General features: G+C 37.7%; 1 protein-coding gene across 4 annotated transcripts in view; it reads right to left on the reverse strand.

Annotated features, from left to right (window-relative positions):
* Positions 1 to 19,355, reverse strand: part of LOC106881752 (uncharacterized) — a 110,501-nt gene that overhangs the window by 74,117 nt on the left and 17,029 nt on the right. For all 4 annotated transcript variants that reach the window (XM_089364875.1, XM_014932243.3, XM_089364865.1 and 1 more), the window contains exons 2-4: positions 5,905 to 6,030; positions 4,125 to 4,206; positions 153 to 275 (exon numbers count right to left, since the gene is read on the reverse strand). In XM_089364875.1, the coding sequence (XP_089221001.1) occupies positions 153 to 275; positions 4,125 to 4,206; positions 5,905 to 5,976 (277 nt within the window). In that variant the 5' untranslated portion in view covers positions 5,977 to 6,030. The remainder of the gene's footprint in view (positions 1 to 152; positions 276 to 4,124; positions 4,207 to 5,904; positions 6,031 to 19,355) is intronic.

Below are 19,355 nucleotides of genomic sequence, written 5' to 3' on the forward strand. Positions count from 1 at the left end.
GTTCATGCTGATTAGTATTCAAAGGGTTAAAGAACTGAAAATATCTGTGACAATCTGCATTGCAACCCATGTCATAGCCTAGGTCGTAAGTTAGGTCAGAAACTATCTCATTAGTAATGATTAATAAGCAATGATTATGACAATACAATTACTTGGTTTGTTGTTACGTATTTCTTTAAATCTCTCGTCCATGTACAATGCCAAGAGTTTATGGCTGGGGCCAGGGCAGGACATTTCTGAGTTGTTTACTTTCCTTGTCACAGATACCAGGGTACCTGTTTAAAGAAAGGGTAAGAAAATAGGGGCAAATTTTAATTTTAAAGCCAAAATGATGAGTAAATATAAAATAATTTCTTTGAATCACACACACACACACACACACACACACACACACACACACACACACACATACATGCACGCACATGCATGCACACACACACACACATGCGCATGCACGCACGCACACACGCACGCACACACACACACGCACACACACACACACACACGTACACACTCCACTCTCACACACATCGTGGACTTTGTAGTCATTGACAACAGATGAGGGTTCTGCAATTTTTTGCTCAACAACCTGCACAGATGATTCAGTTCCAGAGATCAAATGTTTGTACTGTACTTTAACTCCCACACTCCATCAAATTGACATTTCCTGTATGTCATTTCAACATGCATAAACATATAGAGGCATTAGACAAAATAATGGAATCACCTTAAAATTTCAAACAAATTTATTTTAATATGAGTTAGGACTGCCTTTGGCAGTAATTACAGCTTGAGTTCTACGCGGTATGGACTCGTACAAAGTTTGAATTGTTTCCAAAGGGATTTTTGTCCATTCTTCAGCTAAAACAGTCTATAGTTCTTGTAGTAATGATGGTGGAGGATATTGACTCCTTTCTTTTTTTTCTAAAATACACCATAAATCATCATCATCATCATCATCGTCGTTTAACGTCCGCTTTCCATGCTAGCATGGGTTGGACGATTTGACTGAGGACTGGTGAAACCGGATGGCAACACCAGGCTCCAATCTAATTTGGCAGAGTTTCTACAGCTGGATGCCCTTCCTAACGCCAACCACTCAGAGAGTGTAGTGGGTGCTTTTACGTGTCACCCGCACGAAAACGGCCACGCTCGAAATGGTGTCTTTTATGTGCCACCCGCACAAGCCAGTCCAGGGGCACTGGCAACGATCTCGCTCGAAAATCCTACGGGAGCCAGTCAGGCGGTACTGGCAACGGCCACACTCAAAATGGTGCATCTCATGTGCCACCCGCACAAGAACCAGTCCAGGGGCACTGGCAACGATCTTACTTGGCTTGCCGGGTCTTCTCACGCACAGCACATTTCCAAAGGTCTCGGTCAGTAGTCATCGCCTCGGTGAGGCCCAATGTACGAAGGTCTTGCCTCACCACCTCAGCCCAGGTCTTCCTGGGCCTACCTCTTCCACGGGTTCCCTCAACTGTTAGGGTGTGGCACTTTTTCACGCAGCTATCCTCATCCATTCTCACCACATGTCCATACCAGCGCAATCGTCTCTCTTGCACACCACAACTGATGCTTCTAATGTTCAGCTTTTCTCTCAAGATACTTACACTCTGACGGGTATTCACATTGACATTACACATCCAACGGAGCATACTGGCATAAATATTCAATAATATTGAGATCTGGTGACTGTGGTCGCCACATAAGATGTTCATCTTCACTAGAATGTCCCTTGTGCCATTCAGTAACAACTGTAGCTGTGTGAATTGGTGCATTATCATCCTGAAAGATTGCGTTTCCCTCTGGAAACAGTTCCACAACCATAGGATGAATTTGATCAGATAAAATGCTTAAATAGTCTTAACTATTAATTCTGCCATAAAGGGAAACCATTGGGCAGCAGATTTCCAAGATATAGCCCCCCAGATCATCACAGATCCCCCTCCATGTTTAACAGTTGGAAGAAGGTAGTCTGGGTCAAATGCTTCTTTTGACTGTCTCTACAGGTATATTCAGCTGGTGGTCAAAAATAAGGTAAAGGATAAGTCGTCCAAGAAAATAACATTCTTCCACTGCTCTAGGGACCAATTCTGTAGATTTTTATCCCACTCTAAATGCTTTGCAACGTTTGTTTTTGAAAGTGGTGGTTTTCTGATTGCATCCCTTCCGTGAAATCTAGTAGTAAATTTGTGCAGCTCCCGGCAAAGAGTTTTTGTGGAAACTGGGTTCTCGGGGTGGTCATTAAGATCTGCAGTAATTTTGGGAGCTGTACTTTTTTGATCCATTCTAACAATTCGTATAAGAGTCCGGCAATCCCTATCTGAAAGTTTTGGTTTTCTTCCAGAGTTTTGTTTCAACGAGGAGGTTTTTCCCTCTTTCTCAAAGGCTGTCATTACTTTCAAAACAGTACTTCTTGATATACCAAACATTTTGCCAATTTTTGTTACGTTAGTGTCTACCATACGAGCACCAACAATTTGACCTCTTTGAATGTCTGATAGATATGTCATGTTAATGAATTTTAATTACCTTTTTCTGATGATATCTGAAAAGAAACAGCAATTTTAGCAAAACATGTTAAGCAACACTAATAATAAATCAAAAAACATAAAAATAAACAAGCTTTTGATGGTTTTATAAATATTTCAATATTATGATGCTATGATGATAGGTATTTCCATTATTTTGTCCAACCCCTGTATATACATACACTCATATAGGCAAACATATATATATGTATATATATATATATATATATATATATATATATGTGTGTGTGTGTGTGTGTGTGTGTGTGTGTATGTATATTCTCTCAGAGTGGTTGGAGTTAGGAAGGGCATTCAGCTGTAGAAACATTGCCAGATCAGATAGGAGTCTGGCTTTCCAGACCTCAGTCAAACCGTCCAAGCCATGCCAGCATGGAAAATGGACATTAAACAATGATGACGATGATGATATATATATATGTATATGTATATATTTATTGCTATCTATCCATCTCAGTTTCTCTCTCCTTCTCTCTCTCTCTCTCTTCTGTATACACACAGACATACACAGATATACACACACATACACACACATATATGCATGTGCGCACACACACACACACACACACACACACACACACACAACAGGCTTCCACACAGTTTGTGTCTATCATGTTAACTCACAGGTACTTTTTCAGCCTGGAGCACTCGTGAAAGACACTTATCCAAGGTGCTACAGCATGGGACACAATCCCAAATCACATGGCTGCTAAGTGAGCTTCTTAACCACTCAACTGTCCCTGATGATACCATATGAAAGGTAGAATACACACTGAATATATTTCTATTTCTTTATTGCCCACAGGGGGCTAAACATAGAGGGGACAGACAAGGACAGACAAAGGGATTAAGTTGATTACATCGACCCCAGTGCATAACTGGTACTTATTTAATCAACCCCGAAAGGATGAAAAGCAAAGTTGACCTCGGTGGAATTTGAACTCAGAACATAATGGCAGACAAAATACTGCTAAGCATTTCACCTGGCATGCTAACGATTCTGCCAGCTCGCCACTCTGAATATATAGTTCCATCAGGTGTATGCAAAATTAAATATGCAAATCAATACACTCAGGTGTGTCTATACTGTAATAAAGAAAGTTACTTATTAATTAATTTGGAACATGCAACTTTTACTAAAACAAAGCAATAGTTAAAGTCTCCACTGTGAAGAAAATTCTTTAAAATTGTAATTTTAGTATTTAAAAAAATTTTTTTTTATCAAACTGTGGTTTTGAAAATTTCAACTACAGAACACTAATTTTAATTCACAATTCACAACGAGATTATATTTTTTAGCTCTGCAAAATAGCATTCCCTCTTTATCTTTTCACTCTCTCTTACTCTTCATGATACTACATTCTACAGACATATCAGTAAAAACATTTTTCACATTATAAGTTCAATCCAGGCTCCTTTCATATTTGTTGGATGCTTTTGAAGAAAAAAAGCAGTTTTAATTCACTTACATCAGCCGTACCAAATATAAGCTTGTAGATATGATTATGTACAAGAATTAATATTCTGGAAAAATTTGAATTGAAAATATTCTACAGAAGAAAGATATTTTACTTGAATTTAATGTTTGTTTCTCAGATTCATTCTTTTGATTCTGTTCTGGATTGAAGAACTGTGTTAGATCACTGGGAGATTCCTGCAAAAAGAAGACAAAGAGATGGATGTAAAAATATGTGATGTTGATTTAATAAAGTGAATCAGACTTAAAGTTCTCATTTTGGCAAATTGATGCATTCCATCATGATTGAATTTATGTATTGTAAATCTGTTCCTGGAGAGACTGAGAATCTTGTACAGAAAACTTTACTTCTTAATGATACATCGAGTTCATCACCATCATCATCAGCAGCAGCAGCAACAGCAGCATTTTAACATCCCCTTGTTTGCATGGATTAAACAGAATTTATTAAGGCAGATTTTCTTCAATGAGATGTGCTTCTTGTTGCTAACCCTCATTTGTTTCTATGCAAGGGGATTTCTTCATGACTGGACATATTTGCATGGGAGATTGGAAATGAATGATACCATCCCTGCACATGCCACATTTACAATTCTAAGGCAATGACAAGTCAAAGAGGCATAGAGACATACACAGGTCATACACACACACACACGTACATACATAATACATACATGTGTGTGTATGTATATTGAGATTCTTTCAGTTTCCATCCACCAAATCTATTCACGAGACTTTGATCATGCTTGATTTACTGTAGAAGACATTTGCTCAAGGTGGTTCTTAAAAATGAGTAGCATCTATGAAGTGGTTAACATTAGGAAGGGCATCGAGCAGTAAAAACCATTGGCATACGATGTAGACTTTGGACCCACTACATACATCCTTCAAACTGTCCAGCCCATACAAATGTGGAAGGTAGACAACATAAGATGATGATGAGGATAATGATATATATATATGCGTGTGTGTGTGTGTGTGTATGTATATATACACAGACATGACAGAAGTAAATAGACACCCCATAAAACATCGTTTTGTGTTTGTTCTAATGTGTAAAGGTTTATATTTTTTTTATTAATTGACATTTTATGTTTCAAGTTCCTTATGTGACTGTTTAATCATGCCATGTACAAAAAAAGCCTTGGAACTGTCTGAATTTTAAAGAGGATGTATTGTGGGTCATTCTGAAGGTGGATATAGTCAGCATAAAATCTCAGAAAATCTTGGGATCCCACTTTCTACAGTTAATAGAGTGATTGTGCAATTCATCAGAGAGGGGAAGGAGTCCACATCGCCTCACTTAGATCAAGCAGGGCTCTCTGAGAGGACCCTTCTCTTTGCTAATAGAAGTATGGAGGATAATCCTTGTTGCAAGGCCTCTGACATAGCAGAACAAGTTGATGTCAGTCCCAAAACAGCTGTAAGGTATATCCACAAACTTGTTTACTATTGCAGAACAGCAAGAAGGAAGCCACTTCTTCAACTAGCCGACATCAAGTGGAGAAAAGATTGGGCCAGTGAGATGGTGGAGAGGCCACTAGCATTTTTGGACACTGTCATAGTCTCTGATGAGTCCAGATTTGCTGTTGCATTCTGGACCACTGTTGCATTCTAACAGTGGTCGATTGTGATCAAGAATTTGGTGTGAAAAGATTGCAGCCAACAATGAAACACAGCAGCTACTCTGTGATGGTCTGTGGAGCAGTTTGGAGCAATGGTTGATCAGAGCTGGTGGAGTGTGAGGGAAACATAAACTCAGATTGGATGCTCCTCTATGGCCGACAACCTTACAGAGTATAATGGGTGCTTTTTGTGTGGCACCAGTACTGGAGCATTTTTACATGGGGAAAAAATGAAATGATAGATACTTACAATGGTCTGGGTGTTGAAGGAGGTGGTGGTGGTGGTGGTGGTGGTAGTGGTGGCAGTGGTGGCGGTAGTCATATTTCTCACTGTAAATATTTACTATGGTTCTTGGTACTATTGTTTCATGGCTCTCTAAATAAACATAGATTGTAAATAAAGTTAGTTAATAAGATTCAGTAAACATGATATTTTAGGATATTTAAAATATTTGGGTGAAAGCCCTGAATCAAGAAAAGCCTTGTAAATGGATATGGTTGATGGAAACTGAAAGAAGCACATCATACATACATGCGTACATACATGCATACATACAAACATACATGCATACATACATACATACATACATGCATGCATACATACATACATACATACATACATACATATATACATACACGTACATACATACTCATACATTACAAGTGCAACCTGTGAGACTTTTCTCATGTTCTAAATGTGAATTTGTCTGTGTTAACCTACATCCCAAAGATGGAGCCTTGCATCTTTGTTGGAAACCTGCTCCCTCCTCAGCGGAAGATTTATAATAATTAAAAAATAGAAGAGACCCATACATACATACATACATACATACATACATACATACATACATGTGTGTGTGTGTCTGTATATCTATGTGTCTGTGTTTGTATGTGTGTGTGTGAGTGTGAATGAGCATATGTCTCTTTGTGTGCCTTTGTTGTAATACTCCGTGGTAGTTGTAAATGAGTGTTACTGTCATACAAGCAGTGTCATTCATTTCCAACATTTTGCATAAACATCTGGCCATGGAGAAATACACTTGGGAACAGATGAGTATTAGTGACTGGAAAGGCATCCAGCTGTAGAAAAGTTGCCTCAACAAATTAAATATAAATTTAACACATTAAATTAACATGTAACATCTTCATCAATGCTGCCACTGAATTTAAGACGTTTATATCACTTATGAGGTATTCTATATTTTTCAGCTAGAGTGTAGTGGGGTTTCAAGGGGGTGGTACAAGCCTAACAATATGTGTTTTATAGTGAAAACAAAATTTCCATTCAAATGGCAATTACCGGACGATATCTGTTTGAGTCTGACCCTTTTAACTCGTAGTGGAAACATGACCTATGTCATAAATAGGCATGCAGATATTGTATAAATTTTATAATTGAAAAATTTACTACATTTTATACATGCGAGTATATCAGCCTGCGGGTGCAATAAAATCTGCTTGTGGGGGTTTCCCCACCCTTACATTAGATGATGGTGAGTATATAATATTGGGTTCTCATTAAATTCATTTGAATTTGCTTTTTTTTTTCAATTTATTTTAATCTTTATTTTCCATCAAAACTTTTTAACAAATCAGTCAATAATATATTCTCCTTCATTGTTCATGATTTTCTGTCTATGTTCCACAAGCTTGTTAATGCTTTGATGATAAAAATCACCAGGTCCTGATCTGAAGAATTCATTGAGTTACTTTTCAACGCCACACCATAGTTGAATGAAACATCTTGCAAGGTGTTGGAAGGCAATCAAAAATGATGATTATCTGAAGACACAGTATCAGGAGAATACGGTGAGTACAACAGAACTTCCTATTTGAGATAAAAAATAGCATTTTTGGTCAAATTTGTATTGTGGAGGGAGTGTTGTCATGTTGATGAAGTGTACCATATCACCAGTTGGGTCATTTCAGCAAGATTGCCTCGTTGCATAAGTTCATTTGCAGAATGTAAAGCAATGCATTGACTGCATCATTGATTTTAAGCATTTTGTAGTGAATTAGCCCTTCCCAATCCCACTAAATAGATCATTGTCTTGCATAGATGCAACTCTGTCTTGGCTCAAGGGATTGCTTGCATGTTGAGATTCAGCCATTCTTTCTTCTGCATCATATTGATTTAAAGATGCCAGTTGATATTGCCAGTAATGATGCTGTAAAGAAATCTCTGCATCTATGAGTAACCTTATGTCAAATTGACGTCATTGGAAGCTAGACTGGTGTTTGTCTTTTATGATCAAAGTGTGTGACACCCATACACTAAGTTTTTGGACCTTACCTGTCAAGTGAAGGTGATAGGCAACAGAATCATGAGAGCATCATATCTGCTGGGCCAGTTGGATTGGAGTGGATGAACTGAATCAATTAATCCTCATCAAATTCACCAGGTCAGCCAGAGTATGGAGAACCTGTGAGGTCAAATTTCCCCTCCTTGAAGCATGGAAACCATTTCCCTGCAGCTCTTTCAGTAATAGCACCTTCTTTGTGCACAGAACAAATGTGGTTTCGGCAGCTTTAGAAGCTTGATTTAAAGTGAAGAGAAACAAGTGTCAAAAATGCTCAGTTTGACACTCCATCCTCATATGTCTGAAAAGAGGTAAAATCTACTCAAATTTCAAAAACAATAAACAAAATTTGAAGATGAAGAACAGAGCCTCACAAACCTCATAAAACACTGATGAAATTATTTTTCATGTTAATACAAATAATATTGGAAAGAAATGAACAAATTTATCTGAGAACCCAATATATATTAGAATGGGGTTTTTTACATTATATATTAGCTAGATATAGTGTGTACATGTGCTATACTAAATAGGTAAAGTATGGTTATGTTGTACAATTTCAGGTAGATATACTTTAGGTATATCATATATTAGATATAAAGTGTATATTTCTTCTCTCCATATATATATCTGCCTTAGAGTGTACTTATTCAGATATATGAGATATATATATATATATATCACCCATGATAGTATGTAAGGCAGACGTTAAACAATGATGACGATAATAACTATAATTATATATTATTTACAGTATGGCAGTACAAATGGTGGTACTCCAGTATGGCCACAGCTCGTGAGCTGAAACTAGTTTCAGTTTCAATCCAATTCAATATATGCTCCATTTAAAGTGACTAAACCTAAACAATTGTTTAGATTTAGTTGCTTCAAATCGAATATATATTATTGTAAATAATATATGATTATAGTTATTATCAAAAAGGACCTATGTGTGTCACTATTCTCCATAATTTACAGCCTTCAGGTTTGTTTACAAATTTGTAAATATATATATACATATATATATATCATAGAAATGGGGAAGGCTGGTTAATGGGATTATCTTAGATTTCCCATCCATAAAGGGCTTACACCATAAAGCTAACTCATTTATGGACGGGAAACCTAAGGTAATCCCATAAACCGGCCTTCCCCATTTTTAATATATACTGCTCTACATCTTAGGGTGTGCTTCTTTCATATTTATGTTTTCTACAATCCTCTTCCTCCTCCTCATCATCATCATCGTCGTTGTCATCATCGTTTAACGCCCGCTTTCCATGCTGGCATGTGTTGGACGGTTTGACTGAGGACTAGCAAACCAGGAGGCTGCAGTAGGCTCCAGTCTGATCTGGCAATGTTTCCATAGCTGGATGCCCTTCCTAACACCAACCACTCCAAGAGTGTAGTGAGTGCTTTTTATGTGCCACCAGCACAGGAACCAGTCAGGTGGACCTGGCATTCATCACGTTTGGATAGTGCTTTTTACATGCTGCCAGCATGGGAGCTAGTCAGTGGGTATTGGCATCAGCCACATTCGGATGGTACTTTTTATGTGCCACCGGCGTGGGAGCCAAACAATATATATATATGTATATATTAAATAATAAGTGCATATATTGTTGTACTTCAGCTTGATATAGTCTGAGTATGTTGTATACAAGATAGATATGTACATTATTTACATTTGATGGATATTTGTCCTCTTCCTGTTTGTTGTTAACACAGCGTTTTGGCTGATATACCCTCCAGGCTTCATCAAGTGTCTTGGAAAAATTTCGAACCAGGTTCTCATTCCTAAGGTATTTATCGATGTTGTTGTTATTATTATTATTATTATTATTATTATTATTCAGGTCACTGCTTGGAATTGAACTTGGAATCTTGGGGTTAGTAGCCCGTGCTCTTAACCACTACGCCATATGCCTGTGGGCACCTGATGAAGGCTGGAAGGTATAGCAGCCGAAACATTGAGGACAAATATCCGTCAAATGTAAATAATGTACATAATTCCTCATATCTTAAATATAGAACTAGACAGATATGGCTGGGTTTAATGCTAGATAGGAGTGGGTGTATTATATAACCTTAGTTAACATAGTGTGGGTATCTTACCTTTCTTCCAATCAGTAGCAGTCCTTTATTCAAGTATATTATGGATAACGGTTTTATATAGTCTTGTAAGAAGTAAATGCTTAATTGTTACTGGCAAATATTGATTTCTGAATCATTGAATTCATTAACTGACATCATTAATATTCCAGCTGGTTGCTTTTGAGATATGGTGGTGGTGGTGAAGTTGATGGTGGATTGCCATCATTTAACAATGAGGATTTAGTTGTCAACTGATTTTGGTTAACTAAATTCTCTCCTCTTGAATTAGCATGTAAGTGGTTGAGTATTCCAACAGAGAATCAGCATGACACAGTGTGTAAGGAGGTCATACCTCTTGAATTACAAGTACACTCCAATCAGTGAGCGTCTCTACATTTTCCATCTTCCTCTTTTACTCACAGTGTATGGATCAACCCTACATTATAGAAAATTACATTTGCTTAAAACACCATGCAGTGGGATTGAACCAGTGACTTTATGGAATTTTTAAATATGATTTTGTCTCAAATAAGGCTTGAGGCCTTTGTAGAGTAGAAGACTAGGAATAATGAAAAGAAGGGACCTACAAACTGAAAAAATGTTGATTGACAGAAAGCTTAACCCTTTAGAATTCCCATTATTCTGTCAAATGTAATGTTTATTTATTCACAATCATCATCATCATCATCATCATCATCATCATCATCATCATTTAACGTCCATTGTCCATGCTGCTATGGGTTGGATGGCTTGATTGGGCTGGCATGCTGGCTTCATTTCTCTCAAGCCTACGCATGGCCTTGGCTGTCACAGCCCATGTTTCCCTGCCATGCAGCAGGAAGAATATTTTGGAAGAATGCTAAAGTGTTAAAGGACTGAATATCAAAGTCAAGAGGAAAATAAAATGATGGTAGTGAGTTTCAGAGAGAAGCCATTTCAAGAAAGAAGTTAAGTTATTAGAATAAAAGGGATGATGACAAACAGGAAGCCATTTGGTCATATTGTGCATACTTTCAGGTGTAAAAGTCTTTGCATATATTGTCCAAGAGATAATAGAACTGATAATCAAAGTTGGTCCTCTCTTGATGATGTTCAACATCGAGTCACCCATAACCTTGCTGACCCACATCCAAAGTTGTGGCTATCTTATGCTTTAAGGGTATGTTAGACTACATTATCCACTTCATCTTTTCCTTATTTCAAATGGTAGGGTGTTATTTGAGGTAGATGTGGCTTCTATTTCTAGCAGACCAAGCAGCCAATGAGAGGCTCTCACATTGGCTCCTTTGATGGGAATGGTGAAACTTGTTGATACATATCTCAAATTTAATCTATTTAGCTTCACAACTGTTTGGATAAACAATTATAATTAATTGACGAAATAGAGAAATATCCTGACAGCAGATCTATTTTGAATTTGCTGGGGAGATGTTGCGGAGGTGATGAGGATTAAGACTTGTCAATGATCTCAGTTTCATATCATTAATTTAACAGTTATGTCACCCTTTGTAAACAAAAGACCAGAACTACTTTAGAGCAACTTTGATCTTTCATAGCTAACTGTCAAATATTAGGACATAGAACGGGTAATACAACAGGATGTATGGAGTGTTATATAAATCTGAATAATTCTTTGTAAGTTTTGATACAAGGTGAGCAATTTCAAGGGTAGAGGAAGTTGATTACTTTGACCCCAGTGTTCAACTGGTACTTCCTAAAAGAAAGGGCACAAAAAAAGGGATAAATTTCAATTTTAAAGCCAAAATACTGAGTAAATATTAAACACAAGGAATGTACAAAAAATAGACTCCCTCAAATGTCAGTGGGGATCCTTAGAAGTAGTAGACAGTTTCTGTTAATTAGGTGACCTAGTTAGCAGTGGTGGAGGTTGTTCCAAAAGCATAGCCGCTAGAATAAGAATAGGCTGGGCAAAGTTAAGAGAGCTACTTCCTCTGTTAATAATGAAGTACCTCTCCCTTAGAGTGAAAGGCAGATTGTATGATTCCTATGTACGAACAGTTATGCTACACGGCAGTGGAACATGGTTTGTGACTGCTGAGGACATGTGAAGGTTTGAAAGAAATGAAGCCAGTATGCACTGGTGGATGGGTAATGTCAGTGTGTATATACAACAAAGTGTAAGGGATTTGAGAGAAAAACTGGGTATACGAGGCATCAGATGTAGTGTGCAAGAGAGAAGACTGCGTTGATATGGTCACATAACATGTATGAATGGAAACTGTTGCATCAAAAGGTGCCAATCTCTAATTGTGGAGGGAGCATGTGGAAGGGGTAGACCCAGGAAGACATGCAACGAAGTGGTGAGAATGGATCTTTGGATGTTGGGCCTCACAGAGGGGATGACAAGGGACCGAGACATCTGGTTGAGAAGACACATCAAACTAAATATGTGGTCGTCCTTGCATAGATGCATGCCCCCTGCATCCCTCTTCAGCTGATCATTTCTAATCTTGCAGGCTCATGGGTACCATGTAAAAAGCACCCATGCAGGTGCTATGTAAAAGTACCCAGTACACTCTGTAAAATAGTTTGCTTTAGTAAGGGCATTCAGCCATAAAAACTATGCCAAAACAGACACGGGGCCTGGATAGCTCCTGTCAAACTGTCCAACCCATACTAGCATGGAAAACACATTAAATGATGATGTTTGTGTTGGCAATGGAGATCATCCTGAAGGCAGCATTGGGATGGTCAGCTCCAATAGAACTTTGACAGGGATTTCAGATGTCACCTCTAAAAGCCTTCATGGACAACACTATAATCCTTTCTACAAAGGAGGAAACATGCAGGATGATAAAAGAGTTGGATGAAGTAGTTGCATCTTCTAGAATGTGGTTCAAGCCAACAAAATACCAGATCCTCTCTCAAGGGAAAGAGTTATGTTCCCTGTAGCCAACCAAAATATTCTTACTACCAATAAGAGAATCTCTAAGGAGATGTAGAACTTTGTATACATAGTTAAGCATAAAAATGTAGCATCCTTTAAAAAGGATAGAATTTATTTACTGAGTGACATCATCTACATGAAATATAATAGTTAAGTTAGTGTCAACATATTTAATGTAGTAAGTAACGAGATATCTAATTAGAAGCACTTGTATGTAAGAACAAGATAGAATAAGATGAATGACCAGGTAATGTTGTGGGACTTATTGTGAAGCACAACAATATGGCTGCAGTATTAAGGTGTCAACTTCAAGCCAAGGGATGATAAAAATGATGTTAAGGATTATAAGATAAAATGTGATTGCATAAATAGGTAAACCTCTTTAAATAAACAGTTTGATGAGATCAGATGTTTTTTTCCATTTAATCTCATTTGATTAAGATCTCAACTACTAATTTGTGTGGGGCATGTTTAATGATACACACGATTCTCAATCAATAATGTCTAACTAAAGGAGGCTGGAAAATTAAAAGATAATGAATATGTTTAATTGCTAACACAATAATCTAAAAAAAATTGATATTCTTAGTCATAATGAGAAGAAATGTCATCGCAAATAGCACCTTCAATAACAACAAAGAAAAAGCATGTTTGAACAGAGAATAAGTGAACATATTTGAAAAGGAGACCCAAAAGATATTCTATGGCTTCATTTATAACTTAAAGAATTACATCTTGATGATGTTAATGACTAACTATGGTAGTTCATGGCTTAATGAATTACTTTTTCATGATGGTAACCTTTTGCTTCTTTCTTCAGGTTTATATTTGTTTGGTGTTTAGGGTATTGCACTCACGATTGCTAGAACATGGTTGGCGGGTTGTGTTCTTGAGCAAAACACTTCAATTCATGTTGTTCCAGTTCACTCTGCTGTCAATGGGGTAACCCTGCAATGGAATAGTCTTCTGATCGGGGATGGGGGGAACAATGACCTGCTCACCAGGCCAGTGGGGTGGCATCATTCGAAAGCTAAAACAATGTGAAGTACATTGTGACTAGCAATGTATGATGACATATGATAGTCTGGTCGATACTGTAGTACGGTGATATTGGTATAATGAAAGTTGCTAGAATAATGATGAAGTATTTGGATAATAAACATACTACATTAAGTGGTCTAACATCACCACTGCCATCAACCCCCACCACCACCACCATCACTGTTGTAAAGACCCCCTTCGTTCAGCCTCCTGGCATACCAGTCCTCAGTCAAACCATTCAACCCATGTCAGCATGGAAAGCAGACGTTAAACGATGATGATGATGATGATATATATATATATATATATATATATATATATATATATATATATATATATATATATATATATATATATGTATATATATATATTAACACACAAACATATATATGTATATGTATATATACATACATAGAGGAAGGGAGAGAGAGATGAGGGACACTGCTTGATTGATTTGTAGACAGATAGATGCAGATTGATAGACTATGACTGAAGAAGCTGTACAACTCTATTATATAAGAATACCTTTACTTCACTGTTGGACACTTCCCTCTGCGTGGCCAAACACCCACCATCACTAGACCTCCTCCTTCTCAACCTTCTACTCTAGCTCCTCCTTTTCTTTGCATGTTTGTTCACATATATTTCTCTTTTCCTAATTGTTCCCTGCACTTTGACTCGCAACTCACAGCAAAATGAAACTACAAATTAAACTGTAGCACTCTTCAACAACAAAGTCAATAATAGGCTTTGCTTTGTTTTCTGTCATTTTGTGTGTGTGTGTGTGTGTGTGTGTGTGTGTGTGTGTGTGCATGCATGTCTGTGTGTTTGCTCCACCCCACTCAGACCACCCCACTCAGCCTCCACTGCTTGCTTGTGCTGCTGGAATCTACCCACTTGATCTATGTCGAATGCAATAAATTATTAGCATTGTTGAAATTAGTACATTTCCAGGACAGTCATTACAAATAAATAAATAAGTAAATAAATATAAAAAAAACACCCCAAAATAGTCTGAGCAATTTTTAGCTGAGAAAATTACTAATTTTAGATGTCTGAGAACTTTAGGCAAATGATGTATCAGAACTGAGTTTTTCTCAATTGCTGCTTCAAAGTTTTTTTCCCCCTCCTTTTTTTTTTAATTGTCCTTAATTAGAGGGTTAGTCAAACGCACTGTTAAAACATATATGTCAATCAGCAGCTAACATAACTGACTGATCTTACACTGTCTGGTAGCAAAAGAGACAAATGTATCTGTTCATAAGATTTAAATCTGCAACAGAGACTTGTTGTTTTGTGGTATCTGAGGAGTTGATATGATTAATTAACAACCTAACCCTCCCAAAGTACAACAATATCTGTGGCAACACATAATTTCACATCATTAAATAAATACGAAAATATTATGATGATGATGATGGTGGTGGTGGGGGTGGTCGTGACGACGATGATGATGACGATGATGATGACGATGATGATGACAATGATGATGACACTAATGATAACGAGTGAAAAAAATCCCCATCTGACTCACAAATAGTTAAGAAGGACGGTGAAAAAAATAGACATTTACAATCCTCTTAAGTATGAAATAGTCCATTTACAATCCTCTAAGTATGAAAAAAAAGTGAAAACTGTACCAACTATTGTTTGGGGCTTTAAGAACAGTATCAAAAGATAGTGAGAGGAACATAAAGGAAATGGGAATAGAGTGTCTGGCAGAGCTGTTGCAAAAAGTCTTCCTTCCTGGCATAGCCAGAATCATCAGGAAATATTAATTGAAGAGAACAAATAGCATGCATGGTGCAGCAGGCTGCAGGTAGCAAATCTGCTACTTGTGCAAGACTCCAGAGTTCCAACGAAACCTCATTTTAAAAAGAAATACAGTAATAATAATTATTATTATAATAATATCAAAATTAAAAGAAGAGTGCCATTGTTATCTAGTGAACAATATTTCGACATCTTGTGTTGAAGACACAAAAGATGTCGAAATATCCACAAAAGTCTCAGAAAAATTGTCAAAGTCTGTACAAAGACTTAAAGACAGAAATAAACTGGATGTGGGCCATGAACACTGAAAATTACTTATCAGTGTTCTGAGGGTCATGAAAAAAAAGACTAAACAAATTCACTGACAAACTGCCTGCTTGCATCAACATCCATAAGCTTAGAAATATCAGCTTCCTTGGGACAGCCAACGTTCTCAGAAGAGTGCTCTCCATTAAATAGTAACAGCAATATCATTGGACTTGCTAGGACCATGAATTGGATCCAGGCATTATAAGGAAGGAACAGCAACAGGAATCAGTAAATATCAATAATGATGATGATGATGACAATGATAATAAAACCATCTCAAAAATGTAGTACCTAAGAATATCAACTGTACCTGTAATCATCAGAGTTTTGGGGACAATACCTAAAAGTGCTCTTAAACATTATTACCAAATATCAGGAAACTGCAAGGCATCAGAGCTATAAAAAATTGTTCTCATGGGTACTGCCCACATCCTAAGAAAAACACTGTCAACTTGAAAACACTTGATTCTCTTAAAACTGAAGTGTTACAAATTTAACAGAATCTTAGTTCTCAGATTCTGGCCTTCTTCACATGTTCTATGTCATTGCTAATCATAAATAACACATAAAGTAGAACGTCTGACACCTGAAGTTACTATAGCAACAGTCCGGATACTTATTGATCAGACCATGTATTTATGCATCAGTGTTTATGCCCCCCCCCCACTACCATTGCTTGACAACCGCTGTTGGTGTGTTTACTTCCCCGTAACTTAGCAGCTTGGCAAAAGTGCCAGTTACATGACACTGGCATTAGCCATGACTGTGATTTTACTTGGCTTGATGGGTCTTCTCAAGCATGACATATCGCTAAAGGTCATCAACTGAGGCCCAACATTTGAAGATCATGCTGCACCACCTTATCTCATGTCTTCCTGAGTCTACCTCTTCCACAGGTTCCCTCCACAGTTAGAGATCAGCTCTTTTTCACACAGCGGTCCTCATTCATATGCATCACATGACCATATGAGCACAGTCATCTCTCCTGCACACCACATCTGATGCCTCTTATGCCCAACTTTTCTCTTAATATGCTTACACTCTGTTGCGCATGCACACTGACATTGCACATCAAGCAGAGCATACTAGCTTCATTTCTTTCAAGCCTTTGCATATCCTCAGTGGTCACAGCACATGTTTTACTGCCGTGTAGCATGGCTATTCACACACAAGCATTGTAAAATCTGTCTTTCACGTTGAGGGAGAGGCCCTTTGTCATCAACAGAGGTAGGAGCTCTCTGAACTTTGCCCAGCTTATTCTTATTCTAGCAGCTACACTGAAAGTGTATGAGCCACACACAAGTGTACGAGTGGGTCAGATGTTTCCAAGATGGCCGAAAATATGTTGATACTGACGAATGTTCTCAAAGACCTGTAACCAGCAGAACTGAGAAAAATATCATGTGCATGCAGTTGTGAGGGGAAATCATCGAATCACCATCCATGGGTTAACAGAAGATGTGTATATTAGTTACGGTTCAGTCCATTATCATTGAAGATTTGGGTATGAGACGCATGTCTGCTAAGTTTGAGCCAAAACTGCTTTCACCTGACCAAAAAGACACTTGGGTTTCAATTGCACAAAATCTCCTTGATTGTGTCGAGAACAATGAAAACTTTTTGAAAATTTTGCTTAGGCCTCTGAGCAGGTATTGCCAAGCTTTTGACAAAATTTAATACAGATTCTCTGCTCAACTTTCCCGGTCATGGTCAATGCAATAATCACACACTACATACCTTCCTTCCAAGCACTGCTGTAAACAGTGGAAGCAAGCTGGAATGTTAAAACTTAGTGCGCATGCACAATAGAGTTCAAGGTCAATTTGTGCTAAGCAGATTCACTCTCTGTGCTTTAGCTTCGTTACTATAGCAACAATCCGGATACTCATTGATCAGACCATGTATTTATGCATCTGTGTTTATGCCCCCCTCCACCATTGCTTGACAACTGTTGTTGGTGTGTTTACTTCCTCGTAACTTAGCAGTTTGGCAAAACACACTGATAGAATAAGTACTAGGCTTACAAAGAGTAAGTCCTGGAGTCAGTTTGTCCAACTAAAGGCAGTGCTCCAGCATGGCTGTAGTCAAATGACTGAAACAAGTAAAAGAATAAAAGAATGTGTATGTATGTGCACATACATGCACGCACGCACACACACACACACACACACGTAAATAAATATTTACCCTTTAATTTATTAACCAAGTGCTCTGTTTGCTGATAGTCACTTAGCTTCATTACAGGCCCTTACAATTGTCAAGAGCATTTCTAAGTAAATATATCTTGCGGTTAGATATTCTTTTAGTGATAAGATCTTTCATTGACAGTTTACTTTATTAATGCTTATTGCTTCCTATGACTATTTACTCACAACATGTGTCTGATACATAATTACACATACATACATATCAACTTCATTGTCGTTGTCGTCATTGCTGTCATCGCTGTCACCATCGCCGTGGTTATCGTCATTGTTTTAACATCCTTTTTTGCGTGTGTGCATGTGTCAGATGGAATTTGTTGAGGTAGATTTTCTATGACTGAACACTATTTCTCCCATGAGTCCTCACCTATTTCCAAACTGAGGAAATAATTCCTTTTGGCCAGACATGTTTTCACAGAAGACTGGGAACGAATAACATCGCTTATATGATGGTGAATGTTCTTATGACTATCAGGCAATGTCAAGACAAGGAAAAACAAACACACACACACACATGCACACACACACACAAGTACATACATGTGCACACACATACACACACAAATGCATGTATTATGTACATGTATATATATAAGGACATGCTTTCTTAAGACTCCATCCACCAAATCCACTAACAAGGCATTGGACACTTGCCCAAAGTGCCACACAGAGGACTGAATTTGAAACCATGTAGATCAGAAGTGAATTTCTTAACTACACAGCCATGCTTGTACCTGTAGCCATCATCATCATCATCATCATCGTTTAATGTTCGTTTTCCATGCTGGCATGGGTTGGATGGTTCCACTGGGGTCTGGGAAGCCAGGAGGCTGCACCAAGCTCCAATCTGATCTGGCAGTGTTTCTACAGCTGGATGCCATTCCTAATGCCAACCACTCCGAGGGTGTAGTAGGTGCTTTTTACATGCCACCGGCACAGGGGATACATATACATATATATAAAATATTGTTTTTCTTTGGTTTTGAAAATTTTTTTTTTTTTATACAATTGTTTGGAAGTGCTCAGGTCAAACTGGAGATGCCAGACATTATATAAGTTGGTTTAAGAAGAG

This window comes from Octopus bimaculoides, chromosome 1, assembly GCF_046866305.1.
Source record: "Octopus bimaculoides isolate indiv1 chromosome 1, ASM4686630v1, whole genome shotgun sequence".
NCBI classification, from domain to species: Eukaryota; Metazoa; Mollusca; class Cephalopoda; order Octopoda; family Octopodidae; genus Octopus; species Octopus bimaculoides.